Source organism: Cebus imitator, unplaced genomic scaffold (genome assembly GCF_001604975.1).
Source record: "Cebus imitator isolate Cc_AM_T3 unplaced genomic scaffold, Cebus_imitator-1.0 Scaffold312, whole genome shotgun sequence".
Taxonomy (NCBI): Eukaryota; Metazoa; Chordata; class Mammalia; order Primates; family Cebidae; genus Cebus; species Cebus imitator.
The window spans coordinates 195,186-215,146 of record NW_016107627.1 but is presented as its reverse complement, the minus strand read 5'-3'; the positions used below and the strand labels follow the sequence as shown (position 1 = coordinate 215,146).

Below are 19,961 nucleotides of genomic sequence, written 5' to 3'. Positions count from 1 at the left end.
GTGTGTATATATATATATATATATATATATAAAATGTGTGTATGTGTGTCTTGCATAGTGTCTTGCAAACAAACATAAAAGATATTTGTTTTTCTTAGTGTGCTCTTATGCAAACTTATTTACTTTCATTGGTATGTAATGTACATATTTTGGGGGTCTGTGTGATATTTTGATGTCTATATACAATGTGTGATGATCAAATCAGGGTAATTGGGCTAGCCATCACCTCAGACATTTCTCTGTGTTGCAAATGTTAAAACATTTCTTACTGGGAGTCATGGTCAAAACCTGAAAAATATATCCTTGTTAGAGGATTTACTGTTTTTTCTTTTCCCCTAGCTTTCCCGTATTTTAAAAATACTTTTATTTAGAAAGGTAGAAAATGTAGAAAGTAATTTTTTGAAGGGAAAAGCAATGAAGAAAATGGAGATGAGTTATTCACTCAGCACATGGGTATCTGTGGGCTTTGCCTTTTAAAGTCCAGCTCGGTGGTGTCAGTGTGAGCAGCCGAGTTTCTGAGCAAGAGTGCAATTTTGGCTCTTTATCATCTCCCTGTAGGATATCTGGACTATTTGCACTGGTTGAGAAGGCAAAGAAGTTGACCTGATAACTGTTGGTCGTCCCATTTTTAGGAGGAATGGATTCCATGGTTACAGAATCAGAGAGTAGGGAGAGGGGTGGGGAGAGAGAACTGTGCAAGTTGACTAGGGGATGAAGAGGTAAAGAGGTCAATATCCGGGAGGGAAGGTACAAGAGAGGGTCAGACTGGGAGGTAGGGCCACAGTTCAGTAAGATTGCAGAAAAAAGCCTAGAACAATGGGGGCAGGCAGAAGGTAGCTGAAGGTGTAATTGAATGGCAGGTTCCTTTCTAATCAGCTCCTCTTTCTGCCTCCTTCATCCTGTTGCCCCGGCTTTTGTTTTCCATTGTGACTGAAATGTAGCCAAACAGGATGTGACTGAGAGGAAGTTGTGTTAGTGCAAAAATAACTGATGTCTCATTCTGGAATATTATGGAAGGGCCCATTACTTACTGTGTGAGTGATGTAGGCTTACGTTTTCAGAATCTTTTGCATAATCTTGGGACTTATGTTTGTACATTTAGTGCTGAACATCTTTATTGTTTTCGTATTAGAGAACACGCTGTATCTACCCGAAAACTGGTTCTTTTCCTCCTATTGTCTGATATGAAACCAAACATTTTTTATTGTAAATATAACAGTGTATATAGCATCAGTCTTATAAATATTTTAGTTAGGTACACAAACCATGGTTCAACTTAGCTAAGTGAGTTCTTTTCTAGAAAGTCAAGGAGTAACATAATCAGGTTATAAACTCCATTATTAGTTATTTAATAATTTATTTCTCTGGTTACATTTATATCTTAGGTGACATCAGAACATATATGTCATCTCCTTATATAAAGAGATTGTGAAGAAAACCCACCTTATGTTTTCTTCCACAGCTTTTCTGTTTATGAGCTTTTATTTTTGTGCTCAAAGAATAGCAACCAACTTTTACTTTGCTTTCCCCATGTGGTTCTAAAAGAGAAGTAGAGTTTTATCTGAATCCAGAATTCCTCACATCTTTTTACCTTTCAACTTTGTTTTAAGCAAATGAACTTAATCATTCCAGGTAAATCTTCCACAGTTGCATCCAGCGGAAAGTATGTCTCAGACTTTATAGTCTCATGGCGATAGAATAAGGATTAAGGACCATTCTCAGCAGAAATTGTCAGAACCCAAACGATTTCACAGATACCTTTTCTGATTTCTTAAACCAAGTCTGTAATAAGTGCTTCATTCCCTAGATTCCAATCCAGAAAACAATATCCTTGCACAATGACACAAAGGAGCTACCTAGGCTTCTGTCTGTGGGGTCAGCTGGTGTTACATTTCTGGGCCTCCTTTGTGAAGAGGATGAGCTGATGGTCCTGAGGAGTTAGGTGTTTTGGAAGTAGTGGAAATAAATCATGATAACTCTTTAGAGTATATATTCTGGCCTCAAAATGTTTTGCAGAGTCCTCCTATTCCAACCCATTCTGTTTAAATGACCCAACAGTCAACACAATGTTTCTGATAATTCAGCCTTATAATAAGATGCTGTTGGCCATAGTCTTCGACTCTATATTGTTTATCTATTCGCAAATAAACTTAAGACGCAGAGTATGCCTAAAGCCAACAGCAGACTTTCTGGAAACTCTTGAATGTTTGGTCCATAACTACTTCTTCAGACAAAGAAGAAAACCTTGTCGGGTGTGTCATTAATGCTTGAATGTAGGGTTTACAGGACAGGGTGGGGCTGGGGAATCCTCCCTGTTTTAGATGAATCATTGTCTTCCTTGTCTTCTCAGCAAACACCAGTTTCTACAGAGAACAGCTCTGCCCTTGTCCAGTTTCTGTCTCTATTTTCCTCTCATTCTCCTCTCCACAGAACCCAGAGTAGTCAGTGGGCTTTGGGCAGGAAAGAGGCAACAGGGTGTCTGGGAAAAGCCAGTTGGCTCTTCCTACCATCACAATATAGACTGACCACAGGTTATTTTAAGAGCAGAGCTGGTTTCCATCACTCTGAGAGTTGCTCAACTACAATCTTTGGGATGGTATTTGTTATAGTTGTATTTTGTCCGCTCTTAGATTATGAAAGTACATATTACAACTATTTATTTTACTATCTTTACTAAAATTTTAATTAAAAATAAGTGTGCTTGTTACAATAAGTAAACAGACCCAAAGTTGTATAAAGGGAAGTTCATCTTTTCCCTTCATTCTCCCATTCTCACATTCCTGAGAACACTGACATTAATAACCTGTTGAAATTCCCCTTTCACCAAACAGATTGCTCATAGAAATATAGATACGCGTATGTAAGGTTTTAAAGACTTTTTATAAAAAAATGTTCATGATAGATACATTATTTTGAAATTTGCTCTATTGCTTAAAAATGTTTCATAGATGTCCCTCTGGATCAGCAGAAGATCTGGTTCCCTCTTGCATACATATCAGCAAGCTGCATGGTATTCCAGCTGTCACTCCTGCACAGTTTATTCAGCCATCGCCCTATTAATGAACATTGAGGGTTTTTTCAGTTTTTCAGCCTCCACAAACAGTACACAATAAACAACATGATATTAAATACTTGTGCTCTTATTTCAGAAGGAGAAATTCCCCATTGTGGGATTTTTAAGTCAAAGGTTATCGTGTTTTTAATGCTTTAAATATTGCCAAGTTACTGTCCCAAAAAGCTGTAACAATTTACATTTCTGTTTCTCTGCATCGTCACCAGACGAGTGTAAAATGGTATTTTACTGTGCTTTCATTGGTATTTTGCTGGTTATTACTGATATTTCTCATATTTTCATATGTTTATTTGCCATTTGTGTTTTTTCTTCCTCTCTGACTTGCCTGTTCATATTCTTTACCTTTTTTTCTCCTTTCTTGTGTAGTGTAATAGTTTAGACTCTGAAGCCAGGCAACCTGAGTTAGAAGTCAGGCCTCTGTTTGATGATGTAAATCTTTGGGCAAAGTACTGAATGCTCATGCCTTAACTTAGTGTCTTCTCTTTTAATGAGCAGGGACAATAACAGTACCTGCCTCCTAAGGTTGTATAAAATTAAAATGGGCACTTAGGGTAATATCTAGCAGGTAGATATTGGCTATTATCAATAAATAATAGCTCTTATCATTGCTAATCATCCAGATACTGGTTCCTGGCTGTGGGGCAAAGTCCTGCTCTCCCTGAACCACATTCTTCTACCTCCTAGATTTTACTTGGTAATTCCTTCAGCCTGTGTTGGGCATCCCTTCTGTTTAATGCATCGTCCTAGACCTTAGGAGGGTTGGGAAGAACTTTAAGAAGCTGAATTTGCTTTTTATTCATCTCATAGCAGAGCTGTCAATGTGTATTACAAGCTTTTAGGTTATTTTTATGTCTAAAGTTGTCCTTCTTTTCCGATAAATGATGTCTGTGGTAAGAATATATCTTTTGGGTGTTAGCGACAAAATCAGAATGCTTTGTGTCTACTTTGGCTAGTAGTTAATGGTTTTTCTTTTCATATGTCTGCATTCCCATTTGTTCTTTAATTATACAGGGCTCATTCGCAGTTGTTCCTGCTTTATTCATTTCTTATCCCCTAGCACAGTCAACTTGAGCAACAAGCATCTTTCAGAAAGGCAGCGGGAATTGCCTCTACATTAAGAACCCACTCCTCTGCTCTAGTGTCTGAGATCATAACACAGTATTTGCCTTTGTTGAAGGGCTCAAGTGGATGATTCAGAAGTAGAATAGATAACTATTGGTGCTGGCTTGCAGCATCTAGTACTGATGGTTCGTTAGGAAACACCACAGGCCATATGCAATGTAAAGCAAATTCTTTGGGTTTGGTTAGGTAGATTCCACTTGCACATGTTCTCGCTCTTTTGGTGTGAAAAAATAGGAAAGGTGATAAGCAGGATAGAATAGAATGAAGTGGTCCCATCTCCCATGTGGAGAGCGCCTGCCTCCGCCGCAGGCACCCGTTTTGCCCTGGAAGCATAAACAGAAGGTTGCAGGAATGCCCCTTCACCTCCATACCCTTCAGGCTCCCATTTAGCATCAAGATAAACTCTGTGAGGTAAGAGACTTGAGCCATCATCTTGTTTAACATTTTTACCCAGAAATGAAAATGGAATCCAGAGGGGCTAAGTAGCTTGCACAGCTACTTAACTGAACTAGAACCAGAACCCAGTTTCCTAGTATTCTGGTGATCATTCTATTTAAACACAGACAGCTGATCATGATTGTTTGGATCATTGCTAAAGACCTGTTATATACAACAATCACATGGCTAAGAAAATTAAAGTGCTTATTTTCTCATTAGCCATGATTACAAATGTAATAATAGACTTTGTTCAGCCACCAACAGAGAAGAAAAGACACCTTTTCCGTTGTGGCTGTGAGTGCCCCATCCTCAAGGGCTGAGATGTGACTCTCGTCTTTGGGGAAAGTAGCAAATGAGAGAGTACACTCTCTTCCGACCCATAGACATAACTGTGGAGCTGAGTAGTGGAGAGCTCTGACTGCCAAGAAGAACAGAATATAGACTTGGAGGCACCAGGCATGAAAAACCGTAAAGATGGACATGACTTCTATCTTGTGAATGTCTGAAAAGCCTCTCTTTCTTTCCATTCCCAAATCCCGTATCTCCAGCCCCCATCTCTTCCACCATCTGTCTGGTTTCTTCTGTGGCTTCTCCTCTGTCCACCTCTTCAATGTTGGCCCCCTGGGATTTGTCCTCAGACTCACTTTCACCCTCTCCCTAAGGACATCTCATCCAGTCCCAAGACTTACACCCACCTCTGTGCCGACGTTCTCTAGGTCTGGAACTCCAGCCTTCCTCTTGGCCTTGTGCTCAAGTTTCATCCCTTTAGCTGACTATTGGATGTTTCCTGTTGGAAATTCCACAGGCATCTCTACCCAGGCATCTCTATACAAAGATGATAAAGATACTATCATCTTTTTTGCAGATGTGTTCTTCCTGAGTTTTCTGTCTTATTCATGGATTCACCATTCACCATCTTGCTGCCCAAGCTAGAAACATGGGATTTGTTAATTGGCCCTGCTGTGAGACTGGGAGGCTGGTGTTACAACCCAAGAAAGGCATGTGGACCTCCAGGTCTTACCCTTTTTAACCCATTTGCCTCAGCCCTAAGTGATGGTTCTGAAATGTGGAACTCATTTTATTCTCTTGTCTAAATGTTGCAGGATATTTTAGATTCTGAATGAAATCCCCATTCCTTAGATGCAAATCCCAGACTCATTTCTCTTAACTTTTTTTTTTTAAATCATGCCCTGCCATTTAGTTGTGATGAGTGACTTGGTCATTGCTCAGGTGTGACTTGTCCCTTTACACCTGCTGTGCCTTCTCCTAGAATGCACTTTTCTCCTTTCCTGGCCAAGTGTTCTTGTCCTTCAAGATGGGCCTTCCCTTGGGAGGTGGTTCCTGACTACTACCGCCTTGTCCAAGTGGGCTCCCACTGTTCCTTACACTTTATTTTATCCGTATTACCTGTTGATAAGCTGTCTCCCCACCTGGTATTCCTTGACGGTAGGGACTTTCTTCATTCACATTTATGTTTCTAGGGCCTGGCCCATAAGAGGTACTCAATGAATAGTGAATGAATCAGCATCTTGTCCTTCAAGATCAGCCATCATTTTCTCTATCACACCATTCAAAATATATTCCTTCCTCTTTCCCTTCTTGTACCCAGTCATAGACTAGACCCGATTAAATCCTTTCCAGCATCTGGGCTCATTTCCATCCTCAGTGTCTATCTGTGCATCCTTTTCATTCAGCCAGGGATGTTCAGCTCGATTCTATCCCTTCATTCCAAGCCTATCCCATATTCCATTACTTCATGAAGACTTTCTTGACACACAGATGCTTAATTATTCTCTTTTGCATTCTTTGTGTTGACTTTGACTCTACCACTGGTTGTGAGCTTCAGAAGGGCTGAATCTCATCTTCCTTCTCTTTTTTCCCTGCTGGTGGTTACCTTTTGTGCTGCACACTCCCTGGCACACACTGTGGCTCTCCAACACAAGGCAGAGCTTTCCAGAAGCCTCAGGCTTCAGGACTGGGCAGCTTTTAAATGTATTTGGACACCTTCGCAAGAAAAGGATTTTGTTAAATGTAATTTTTATTCATCTTGTTATCAGAGTGCCAGAGAAGCAGAAATCAAACTGAAAAGTGAAAGCAGAGTCAAACTTTTTTATTTGGACCCAGATGCCCAGGTAAGAACTACCTAAATGTTTAACATTGAAAACCAAGTGTGGGAGAGAAAATCATCTATGGGCTTATTTGTTTATTTGTTTGCTTTATTTTGGAACAAGAAAAATAACAATATAGAAAATTCGGGGAAAAGAGGAAAAATAAAAACATATAATCTCATCACCACAGCCTTATGATTGTGAATATTTGATATTCAATAGATTTTTGAAAATTGAGAGAGATTTACTCAAAGACATTCTCTGTTCACAAAGAACATCTAATTTACATGTTAAAATAACCATCAGAAAATAACAGGTATCACTGAAGATGCCTGGGAGTTGGTGATAATTCCTGGCTCAGGCTCAAATATAAACCTTTTCCATTTAACTGTAATAATAAGTACTTTTCTGTTTCCTCGCAGACCTTATAACCATATGTATGTGTGTATATATGCCTTTATTTTTTCTTTGCTTTTAAGCAGTTTTTGTTTATCATGGTAAAATATACATAATATAAAATTCACCATTTTAACCATTTCTAAGTGTACAGTTCAGTGGCATTAAATACATTCTCATTGTTGTACAACTATTACCACCATCCATTTCCAGAACTTCTTCATTTTCTCAAATGGAAGATTTGTACCAAATAATAGCCTTCCTTTCCTTCTTCCCCCATCGCCTGGTAACCTCTGTTCTATTCTGTGAATGTGCCTATTTTAGGAACCTCATAAATGTGGAATCATACAGTATTTGTCCTTTGTATCTGACTTCTTAAACTTAACATAATGTTTTCAAGGTCTATCTATATTGTAGCATGTGTCAAAATTTCCTTCCTTTCTGTGGCTGAATGTTCCATTGTATATATACACTACATTTTATGTATCCTTATACATCTGTTGATGGACACTTGCTTGGATACTGGATGGACATTGGTTACATTGTTCATAATCATAATTTTCAAGCTCTGTACATTTTCAGTACCATCATGTCCTTGACCGTTATTATAAACTATGTGTATAGCTACTATAAACTGTAGAAACTGATTATATAATAGCAACACTATTGTAAGTAAGTGTATATAGCTTTTCCATGTTTTATTCTGTTTCCTTTGGTTGCATTTATGATGATTTCTTAAAATAGGAGCATAATTTATTTATATGTTTACATTTTCTTTAAAGAAGCTCGACTTCTTATCAGCTGAGCCAGAAGTGAAGCCATTCGAAGAGAAGTTTGGAAAAAGGATTCTTGTCAGATGCAATGATTTATCTTTCAATTTGCAATGCTGTGTTGCCGAAAATGAAGAAGGACCCACTACAAATGTAATTTTTCTTTTTAAAAATAAAGATTTTGGAAAAAATAGACATTTCAGATGTGCCTTGACAGTGCAGCCTGGATGAGAAATCCTAGTTCCTGTTATCAAAGAGGTGTAGTGTTTGGATGAGGATATGGAGGTTGTTTAGCCTGCAAGGACAGAATGTTCATGGTGAAAGATGAGAGTGGTAGGTCTGTGCTCAGCATTCCAGGAGACAGAGTCCATCTTAGATGCTTCAGGGAACACATCTGTGCTTTCTATGAAGCGTATGTTAAGTAGCAAAACACATAAAGGTAACATAATTGTTTTGTTTGTTTTCTAAAATGTTTTATAACTAAATTCTCTGTGTGCAAAATGACGGGACTGTTTATCTTTAGTAGTTATTTATGGCAGCAGTCCTAAATAGGCCCTGTCATTTCTCTTTTGACACAGCATTCTTTTGTCCCTGTTTGAGCCATAGTGATTTTTGGATTGTTTTGTTTCGTTTTGTTCAGGTCGAGCCTTTCTTTGTTACTCTATCCCTGTTTGACATAAAATACAACCGAAAGATTTCTGCCGATTTCCATGTAGACCTGAACCATTTCTCAGTGAGGCAAATGCTGGCCACCGCATCCCCGGCTGTGATGAATGGCAGTGGGCAGAGCCCGTCCGTCCTCAAGGGCATCCTTCATGAAGCTGCCATGCAGTATCCAAAGCAGGTAGGGAGCATGAGCCCAGCATTCCTACTCTTCAGACTCACCTTGCATGCTATGCAAATGCACCGAAAATGCTCAAATTAGACCTTATAATGCACAAGTGGGGTCATTAGACTCTTAATTAATAGTATTTGTTATTAGACCATAAAAACAAGCTGAGAAACAAGTGGCTTTTAATTTCTCATTTCTTCTTTCTAAACATTCCCCTAGCTACCTCCCCCACCAAATAGACTTTTTGAGCATATGATGAACTGTTTGTCAGCTGACTGGTTTGGCAGTAGGTGCTTTTTGTTAGTTGTCCGGTTTCACTATTCTTTGCTGCTTAATGTTTACGGGATTTGTTTAATACAGCTGTGAATTCTACTTACTGAAGAAAATTTTTTTTCTCCTAGGGAATATTTTCAGTCACTTGTCCTCATCCAGATATATTTCTTGTGGCCAGAATTGAAAAAGTCCTTCAGGGAAGCATCACACATTGTGCTGAGCCATATATGAAAAGTTCAGACTCTTCTAAGGTATGAATGGCTTTTATGCTTTGTGATGGTAAAAAGCACTGTGAAAAGAGACCTTTATGTCAAAATAGAAATGCTTAATGAAATCAAACATAGCCATATTTTTAAAAGGTGTAGAATATGCTACATGTATTTACTCTGTTCTTATTTTGTCCTTATTACTTTATGTCTTAATTTTGAAGGAAATGCAGTCCTATGTGTAAGTAAAATGCTCCACTTGACTAAACAATTCTGACATCCTAAAATAATTTGCAAAGGAATTACCAGCTTAATAGTAAACTTTCTCTGTTGGAAAGTACCTATATGATATTCAAATAGAGTTCATTCTATTTGTTGATGTGCCTCTTGGGTTCTGGAATTATATTTTGGTCCACTTACACTTATATATGAGGCTGGAGGCTAGGAGATGCCCTTGGCTCAGATGGTCTGGCCAGTAGTGTCAGTGATTCAGGTCCACTTGTTTGTTGCTAGAGGAGGCAGAGTTTTAGGTGGAATACGGAAAGAGAGCATACATGATGTATGTTTTTCTTTTCTTTTTTTTTTTTTTTTTTTTTTTTTTTTTTTTTTTTTTTTTTTTTTTTTTTTTTTTTTCAAAATAGTGTTCTTTACTTGAGTAGTGCCTAGATGTAGACACACCATAGAATTATTAAATATTAGAGGTCATCTAGTCCAAGATGTGCTTTCATATTTCAGGACACTGAGGCTCACCAAGGCTTAGTGACCTGCTCAGTGTCTCCCAGCTGGAGCTGCCAGAGGGCACTTGACTGCCACTTTGTAGCATCTTGTGCTACCTGGCTAGTGTAATCTGTTGAGTGCCAGTTTTACATATTTGCAGTTCTTTAAAAAAAAAAAAATTATGTGGTTGTCTGAGAGGTAGCCTGGATTTACTGACAAGGACTGGTCAACAGTAGGAGTGGATACCCTAGAGGCAGTGAATGAGGTTTACTAAGTTGGATTCAGAGCTTTCTGTCTTCACCTCTGTGGGCACCCATGCACCATAGCTGTGTCCACAGGATGGAGGATGGCCATTCAGAAATGGGTTTGGGAGTCAGAAGACCTGGGTGCTGCATGCCTAACTCCTCTGGGTCCTTTGGACAAATCAAATCACCTCTCTGGCCTCCAGATGTTCCTTCTGTTCCTGAAGGATAATGTTACTTCCTGCCTCTGCCTTCCTCATAGGGACTGTGTTAGGATCAAACAGATCATGTACGAGACAGTGCCATGGGCACCATAAATCACAGAAATCCCGGAAGACAATGCCATTTATTACAGCCCCAGTCAAGTAAAAGCCCATTTACACAGGCACATTGTTTCCAACAGTAAGCCTTTTTGGCTGATAAAAGCAAAGTCAAGTTTGGTCTCTGGAGAGAAGCTGTTTTATTTTTTTAAACCAAGTCTGTAAAACCTTGGATGAGAAGCTCTTTTAGCACTTTTATGTTTTGATTAATAATCAATGAAGGCCCAAGATAAGATCTCCTCCCCCAACTGTGTATGCCACACATTTCCAAGGCCCATCCACACCAACTTTGTTATTCTGCCTGCCACATGCATGGTTTGAAAATTGGCAGCTCATGCTGGTGTAAAAATCACATATCACTGTAGGCTAAACTTACCTCTGCACACTCCTCCATGTCCACAGAGCATCTGCTGAAGTCTGATTTTTCTTCCTTATTTCTGGAATGTAAAGCTCATCCATGTGTACATTATTCATGCATTTACTTTCCTGCCACCTCCAAAGCATTCAATTAAAGCAGGAATTAAGGCTCAACTATCTTACTTTAGCACAGTTTTGGCAGAGATGTTACAGTGAGATGATTTTTTTCTGTCTATCAAAGTCGTTTCTTCATGTTTTCCAAGATGGACTAGAACATCAGTTAGAGTAAATTTTCATTTTGGAGGAAATTTTTATGAAAAGTCTCTCTGTAGGTATCTGCTGTGAATAGATGTTTTTAAAAGAAAGAAAAGGGGAAAAAAGCCCAAAGGACAGAAACAGTTTTCTTACTCTTACTTTCACACATACTATGTTCTATTTGCGCCTTTCGTATATCTGAGAGCTAAGTCCTCATTCACTGCTAAAAAGGCTTATTGATGCCTTATGTTTTACCTTTAAATTTTATGGAATTACTGTATTTTACTCCGCAATGTATTCGTTATTGTCAGAACTGAAAAATCTTGACCCTGAAAATGTTTAAGTAAATTGGCCCTGCAGCTAGGTAGACCGCTGTACCCTATGACTCACACACCTAAACCCACTAAGTCGCCCCAACCAGGGAGGCAAGAACATACCTCACTGGAGAAGAAAGCGGGGAGGTCCTAGATGATTTTCTGACATCTCTTCCCATCAGGATGTATTTTCCAGGTTACTCATTAAGGCAGCAGTTCCCATAGCATGATCATGGTAGGATCATAAAGTTTCATAACTGGAAAGGATCCTGAAAAGTATGGCCTAGAACCCATTTTCAGGTGTGGATAGTGGAGCCCAGAGAGGTTTGATGACCTACAGAGTCATACAGCTGAGATCAGTGTGACTTAGAGACAGCTCTGTTGTCTGCTCCTGAATCCTTCTAGATCCTTCCTAATCCTTCCTGTGGCTGATGGTGCACACAGGTCACCGGAGCTCTTGTCGGAATGCACGTTCTGATCCAGGAGGGTTGGGGCAAGGCCTGAGACTCTGTATTTCTAACAGTGATGCTGATGCGATAGCACACTTTGGTTTTGAAGCACATTTGCCAAAATTGTTTGGATATTGATATACTTATGTAAAAGACCCTTCAGTAGAAAACAAAAATAAAAACGCAGTAATGTAAAAGACCCTTCACTGTGACTCTGAGATAATGAAACTTTGCATTGATACAAAGCACTATCATAATACAGACAAATTTGGATAAATTAAGTATTACCTGCTTTAGCAATAGGGGTATAGATGATTAATAATAGGCCTGCCTTAGGCCTAAAGCAAATAAGGTTCATTGTACACTATGAATTAATCAATCCACAAGTAACCCGAATTGATCATTGGGAAATGGAAATAGCAGTAATTCATATTTAGGAAGTGACAATACAGCATTGAGAACCCTGGCCTAACTGAAGTCAGTATCTTAATATCGTACCCCTTGCATTGTTGGAATCAGCATAAGCTAGTGCACATTAGGAGCTGTGAAAGCTTATTATTTTAATTAGTGTTCTCATTTGAATCCTAATGTGATATATTGTGGTATGGATACCAAATAATAGTAATTATTACTAACTCAGTAGACTTATAATGAGTAGTATTTAGTCATAGAAATGTATGAAAACCTGTGAAACAGCATGTTTGTTGCCAGTAAAGACCAAAGAAGAGACATGCATTTTGGAAAGTCTTCATTCTGTATTCTTTGAGAATCGCTGCTAGAGAATGCATTAAATAAAGTACCCTGCACAGAGTGTGAATGCTGCCATATTCATTGCTGTATGATATGCTTTTCTATGCATCTGATGCTATGGTAAGAGCTTATTTAGTGAGTGTGTAATGATGGCTCTTTAGGTCACAGTTCTGTCAGTGAGACATGGTATCTCATGGCTTTATTCTCATGTCTTCAAGGTGGCTCAGAAGGTGCTGAAGAATGCCAAGCAGGCATGCCAAAGACTAGGACAGTATAGAATGCCATTTGCTTGGGCAGCAAGGTAAGGAACACGTTTCATAGCTTTTACATTGATATAGATAGATACATGGATGGGTCAGTAGGCCTGTTCTGTTTGTTCTTCAGAGACAAAGAGGATTTAAATATGTAAAATTGAGAAATACCTAAGCCCAAATTTTGAAAAATCATTTAGTAGAGTCACAGAAAGGAAGGTTGCTGGCTAGAGAGGTGCTACCTGGATCTGGGGGGGTGCACAGGAGTGTCAGCTGCAGAGCTGGAATTCCAGGGCCCGACCACTTGCCTCCAGCTAGAAGTCAGGCCAGTCTAGTGAAGCCTGGGGTGATCTTTATCTCTGGACTCTACTTGTTAAGCATTTGACTTGTGTATGTTGTTTCCTAAACACAAGCCATTGGCTGCAACTGTTTTCTATGTAAATTGAGTTAGTTGTCCTCATCCCCATAAATGTTTTCCATGTTTTTAGATAATGAGATTTCTGTTGGCTGTAGCCAATGGAATAATAATTAGACTTCTCATAGAAACCAGACTTAAATAATAAATTGATTTTGGTGTATTGGAAACCCAGTTTTGAAATGTTGCTTTGCCATTTCAGGACATTGTTTAAGGATGCATCTGGAAATCTTGACAAAAATGCCAGATTTTCTGCCATTTATAGGCAAGACAGCAATAAGCTATCCAATGACGACATGCTCAAGTTACTTGCAGACTTTCGGAAGTGAGTTTCAAGGTCTTATTTCCACATCTGAAAGACAGAAGCTGTGTAGTGGGGAGGGAGGAACAGGGGAGCAGTCATATTTACATTGCTCGATTCAGACATCAGAGGGGATGGCAAATGAGCGTGGACCATTTCCTCAAACCCTTGCAAAGAAAGATGGGGTGAAAATCAGAAGAATAACCTGGTTAATTGGAATTCTATAGAGGATGTTTTGGGTGGTGCTATGAAGGATGGGTTGAAGTAGGGATGAGCCTAAGGAGGGAGGAAACAGTTGAGGAACCTTGTCAAGAGGTGAGAAAGGACTCATTATATGTAAATTTTTGATGCCGCAAAAGAAATAGCTCTTGAATATAAATTTTCTCAACAAGGTAATTTTTACTTCTGTAGAAGGGTGTGTCTGACGGATGGAGCAATGGCAAGTACTTACCCGAACAGGGGAAGGGAAGGGGTTTTTATCCCTGATGCAGGTAGCGCCTACTGCTGTGTTGTTCCTCTGTTGGCTAGGGTTGGACTGCACAGTCTAAGCTAATTCCAGTTGGCTGTTTTAAAGGGAGCAGGGGTATGAGCCAGAGTGGCAAGGGTGAGCAGTTTGGCAGGAAGGATGGTTACAGAACAGGTACCTAAAGGTGACTCAGGTCAGAACAGGTAACCAGGGGAACAGATGTGAACTACTGATTAGAACTGGCAGGAAAGTTGTTTACTAAAACTAGGAGCAATGGGGTGAAGAGAACCAGGAAGTTAAACTTTAAAATGGAGAACAAAGAACAGGGGAGCTGAACATACTGATACATTGATTCTTAGGAGAGGATCTCAGAACTCATTGTACTTAACAATTTATAGGCTAAAACCTTTGGAGAGGAATTTATTATATCCTACAAAGTGCAAACAGGAACAAGGGGACTAATTCAAGTTATGTCAAAGAGGCAGGATGACTGGGTCGTGACTTCCTAGTTGGATGTTGGGACGGGAATAGCCTAAGATAAATAACTTGCAAGCTTTCTAACCTGCAAGTTTCTAGCACCACTTGTTCTTAGCTTGTGGCTGCATTGCCCCCCTCTGCCTCTGCCCTCACATGGCTGTCTTCCTGTGTGTCTCTGCTTAAATTCCCTTCTTAGACACTAATGATAAAGGATCAGGGCCAAGCCTAGTGACCTCATCTTAACTGATTGCATCTGCAGAGACCCTGTTTCCAAGTAGGTCACATTGATAGGTACCAAGGGTTAGGACTTCACCATGCTTTTGGAGGTAACAATTCAACCCATAACAATGAGGCAGTGAGCAAGCAATGTATGCAACATCACAGGACCTGCAGCTTCTGAAGTCAGCCTTGTCTGAGGGTCTATACTCTTAACCTCTGTGCTATTTTGCTGCTACATCTTAATGAGTTCACTTCTGAACCTTTGAAATGGATTTTCTTTGCTAGGGAGATGGGTCTTAGAATTTTTCTGGGGGAAATTCTGGAAATGGTAAAGAGCTGAGGGCACTAGAAGATGTGAAATGAAAAGAACACCTGAGAGCAAAATGCTAACTATTCTGTGCCAAAGGTACCCTTGGTGGTCGTCGTCATCTTCTTCTTTTTTTTAGTCTTTTTTTTTTTTTAATTTTATATCAAAATAATAATCTTACTAGTTTGCCTAGAACTCAAAAATGGCTGTTTAGCTCTCTTTAACCTCATTTTACCTTTTTCTTCTCTCTCTTCAGTAGTAGGAATAGGAAAGATATGAGTCATAGAAACAGGCTCAATAAGTTCTAAAAACGTAGAGATGTGTTTCTAATGAGAATCCAGTCATGTCCACGTCAGCAGGCAGCTTCAGCCTTCACAGTGATGTGAAATCTCTTGACAAGACGCTCAGAAAGGTGGAAAGGATTCTCAAGGTCTCTTTCAGTGATGTGATTTTACAGTTTTTGACTGTTTTGATGTTCCCCCTTTTTGGAGCATTAACAAGAAGTGCAACCTCAGTTTTGCTAGCACGAAGCTAATCTTGCCTATACAGACAAGGTTAGCCTATTTAGCAAAGCAGAGTGTATAACCACTGGGCCGATTTGGAATGAACCTTTCCCAGCTCATGTAGGGAATTGGAGAAGGGGGAGAGGAGGATGCTGGTGAAGGATGGACCTGGACCACACAGGTACCCCAGATTACCAGTCACTATCTGACAGTCGTGTGACCTGGTAAGGATACATGTCTTAGCCAGAGAGTGCCCCTGGATCCCTGTGAAATCTGTTATTCTTGAAAGACTAAATGAAAGAATAGTACTTTATTTTTACTTTTAAATCATAGAGGTTCTTTATAAACACAGTACAAGTTCATTTTAGACATTTTGAGAAATACAGAAGAATGAAAGGACAAAAAAGTTTACTACTAGTTTTAACCTTCATGGTGAACTTTTGGGGAACATTTTCTTTTTACATTTTATTTCTTTACATTTTATTTTAGTTTATCTTATGTGGCTATGATCATACTAAATATGTAATATTTCACTGCATACTAACACAAGTATTTTCTGAAAGTATTACACATTTTTATAGACATCATTTTTAATGCATAAATATTATAATAGTCCATTGAGATAGACCATAGATTGTTTAACTCTTTCCCCATTTTTTGACTTTTAATGTGTTTCTGATTTTTCAGAATTATAAGACACAGAATCTTTAAAAAGTCTTCTATATTGTTAGTGGATAATATCATACAAACTATATTATCATATAGTAATTATTGTCATTTTTTGAGTTCCAAGAAAATTTCATTCTTACTAATTTTTTCAAAACCCAGTCACCTTTAGTTGGATAGATTTCAATATTTTCCTTCACTCAACTACCATGCAACTATCAATAATTCTTTTTCTTTTTTTTTTTTTTTTTTTTGAGACGGAGTTTCGCTTTTGTTTTCCTGGCTGGAGTGCAATGGCGTGATCTGAGGTCTCTGCAACCTCCACCTCCCTGGTTCAAGTGACTCTCCTGCCCCTGTCTTCCAAGTAGCTAGGTTACAGGCGATGCCACAACACCCAGCTAATTTTTATATTTTTAGTAGAGACGGGGTTTCACCATGTTGGTCAAGCTGGTTTTGAACTCCTGACTTCAGGTGGTCCACCCGCCTTGACCTCCCAAAGTGCTGGGATTACAGGTGTGAGCCACCATGTCCAGCTACCACGCAACTCTTAATAACCAGAATGTAGATCTATGTGTACTCCGGAAAGTGAATACACTACTTGATTAAGGAGGAACAAATACATCTCTATGACTACATTTTTTGAAAAAAAAAATCTTATATATTTCTTCTGTATATAAATGAAAAAATAGATAAGCAGATAGCTATCTAGATGGAAAGGTAGACAGGCATAAAAATAGCTATTTAAGATATATGCCAAATAGTAATCATGGTTATCTCTGAGGGAAGGGGTTGATGGGTGATTTTTCACTTTCAGCTTTATAGCATTCTGTCATTTTTATATGGACTTCATTTACAAAACTAACATTTACTTTTATGTTTCAACAAAACAAACAATGAAGTGTTTTTGTATGTGTTGGAGGTTGGAGCCCTGTCTCAGAAGTTACTTCCTAGGCTGGTTAGCTTGAGACTTCCCCACAGTAGCAGCTTCTCAGGGGTAGCCCCAACTCATGGCCCTGTCTTCAGCGGAGGCTGAGGGGTGGGGCTTCACATTGTCACTAATCTGAAAGTGATCCGAGTGGAAAGCCCGTGGCCAGGCAGCAAAGAGCCCAGGGAAAACCAATTGTGGGTTCTCTTCTGCACACCACTTCTTTGGTGTGCTCAGCAGGACATTAGTGTGAACAGTGTGCTCCAGGTGGCCAGTTAGAGACCCAGAAACGTGAAAACAGGGATGTGAGGCTGACAGCGTAGAAGACGTAGAAGATGCAGCAGTATAAGTGAGGCCACTCTCCTCAATAAGAATCCAAAGAAACCTAGGTGCTCACTCTCCTCATTCTTCACAACAGAGTTAGAGGAAATGGAGGATTCCTTTCTCATTTTTTAAACACCTTTGCATTGCCATTTTTCTTTCCTCTTTATTTTTTACAGGAAATAATCTCATGTCAGTGGCGTGGGCACCAGCTTGGATCCAAAGCTCTTGTTTCTACCCCCATGATTGTCTCAAAATGTTATTTAATAATGCATGAGAAAAATTTCTTCACGCTGTCTCAGTCTTTACAAAACAGTTGCCAAGGCTCATAAGCGACTTTCCTTTTTCCCTTGTAATAATTGCCCAGGGATATGTTTCAAGATTTAGTAAGGAAGCAATTCTGTCATATAGATGATATTGCTGATATTTTATAAGAAGAGAGGCTTGACATTTTCTACTTGATTTGTTCATGGTGGGATCTTTTCTAACTTCTGCAGGAAATGTGAAGGCATGAAGGCAAAGTATAAAAATAGGACATTTTCTTTAAAATACAGACATTTTTAATGGTACTGTGTTGGATAGTTTAGGTTATAGTACTCCTAAGGTTTTTGCATATGCAACTTAATTTATCTATATTTATTTGTACACTCATTTTCTTCGCATCCAAGTTTTATAATCTCACCCCTATTTTGCTCTGATTACACTGCACTCAAGCCAAGTAGGGCTGCTTGACTTCCTCTAAATCCACTGTGGACTTCCCTCTGTCATGCTTTTCTCTCTGCCCAAATTGTGTCCCCGTCCTGCCTCATCAGGCAGCACATAAATCACAGACACATACAGCATACACACTCCCCTTTTTCCTTTGTCTCTCTGAGGGAACTCTACCTATCATTCAAAGCCCAATCTGTAGTTCATTTCTGTGCTGGGAGACCTGGAGCCAGTTTCGTGGCTTCTCTGCTTGAGCCTCCTCCGCTTTTTAAGGGTGGATATTAATAGCCCCTGCCCCCTAAAACCGTGGTGGGGAATAAATGCAAAAGGCATTACGGTGATTTCTCCCACTGTGAATACTGATCTCATCCCTTATTCCCTCTCGATAGATATAGATACTCTGCCTTCTGGTAGAGGTTCATACATACTCTGTGAAAGTAATTGCCCTCATATGCCGTAAGTGGCTTACAGTGTCTACTGGACTTTTGGCTTCTTGAGGAAAGAAATTGTATCGTTTGCATTCCTCCATGGTGCTGAGCAGGTACGTTGCAGCACATCCTAAGGACTTGATAAGTGCTGACTGAATTTTCTTCATAGACATAAATTCAGTGATTTTTATTTAAACAAAAATATCTCAAATCTCTTTCAATCATATATAGTTTTTTTTTTTTTTAAGTGACACCAAGGCTTTTAGGGAATATTTCCTTTCACAAAACGCAGTTAGAAGATTAAACTCGCCACCAGCAGCAGCCCAGACATATCTGTATTGCCAGCTAATCATTTAATGAGCCAATAGAGGAAGTCAGGAAGGGAGGATCAGGCTGCAGAAACACTCGGATAAGGACCCCAAATCTGCTGGCATGGGAAGACTGCTAGTTGATGATACTATTCCCCTTTCCTCTGTGGGAATTGTTGAGTCATCAGGAATGGATGGGCAGTGGGAAGGGAAAATTTTCCTGAGACAGTTTAAACCTCACTTTTAGGTTCATACACAAACAGGGGCAGTTCCCCAAGGCCAGGCATCCTGCTGGTATCTGTATTGCATGCTTATTTAATTCATCTAATTTTAAGATGGGTTTTCATGTTCAAGTGTTATTTTATAAATTTTACATAGGATATAGGTATTTTTTAGCAAAACAAAGTAAAAAAACAAAACTCTTTTCAGTCATGAAAGAATTTACCTTGTGTAGCACACGTGCACACCCACCACCACTCTGTAAATACATAAAAAGGCAGTAAAATTTTTATTGCCTGTGAGAGTTTGATGTCTAATAAACCAGTTTCAACAAAAACTGTAAACTTTTGAAATGGGTTTAAGATTGTGTTTTTAAAAACTTAAAGCTGGCAAAAAAAAAAAAAAAGCCAGCTTTTATGAAGCCCATGTGCTACATAATATGGAACTAAACTCAGAAATGTGCTTGGAAACACATGGAAAAAATGCCCTTGCAGAAGCAGCAACTAGAAGTAAAATCTCTCAGCAGAGGGAGGAAACAGAATAAGAATAACTATAGTTAGGCACAGAAGTACACAATACATTCTAGGAAGATTTCCAGTGAAGATTGTTTAATTAAAATATGCTGCTTAGAAACGTATTTTAATTGTGTTCCACCTCTCTCAAAAATTTGTATGTGGAGGTTGTTGGAGTGATCTTAAAAATGGTGACGAAGATGCCTGTTCATTCACAGGTGGAGATAATTAGGAGGGGTGAAGTTCGTTACCCTCACATACTTACTTACATTTAAAAGTATAATTTGTAATAAACAGGATATTTCTAACTTGA

General features: G+C 39.1%; 1 protein-coding gene across 37 annotated transcripts in view; it reads left to right on the top strand.

Annotated features, from left to right (window-relative positions):
- Nucleotides 1-19,961, top strand: part of DOCK9 (dedicator of cytokinesis 9) — a 296,457-nt gene that overhangs the window by 176,232 nt on the left and 100,264 nt on the right. For all 37 annotated transcript variants that reach the window (XM_017503545.2, XM_017503546.2, XM_017503543.2 and 34 more), the window contains exons 10-15: nucleotides 6,691-6,765; nucleotides 7,920-8,060; nucleotides 8,548-8,751; nucleotides 9,141-9,263; nucleotides 12,841-12,923; nucleotides 13,491-13,613. In XM_017503545.2, the coding sequence (XP_017359034.1) occupies nucleotides 6,691-6,765; nucleotides 7,920-8,060; nucleotides 8,548-8,751; nucleotides 9,141-9,263; nucleotides 12,841-12,923; nucleotides 13,491-13,613 (749 nt within the window). The remainder of the gene's footprint in view (nucleotides 1-6,690; nucleotides 6,766-7,919; nucleotides 8,061-8,547; nucleotides 8,752-9,140; nucleotides 9,264-12,840; nucleotides 12,924-13,490; nucleotides 13,614-19,961) is intronic.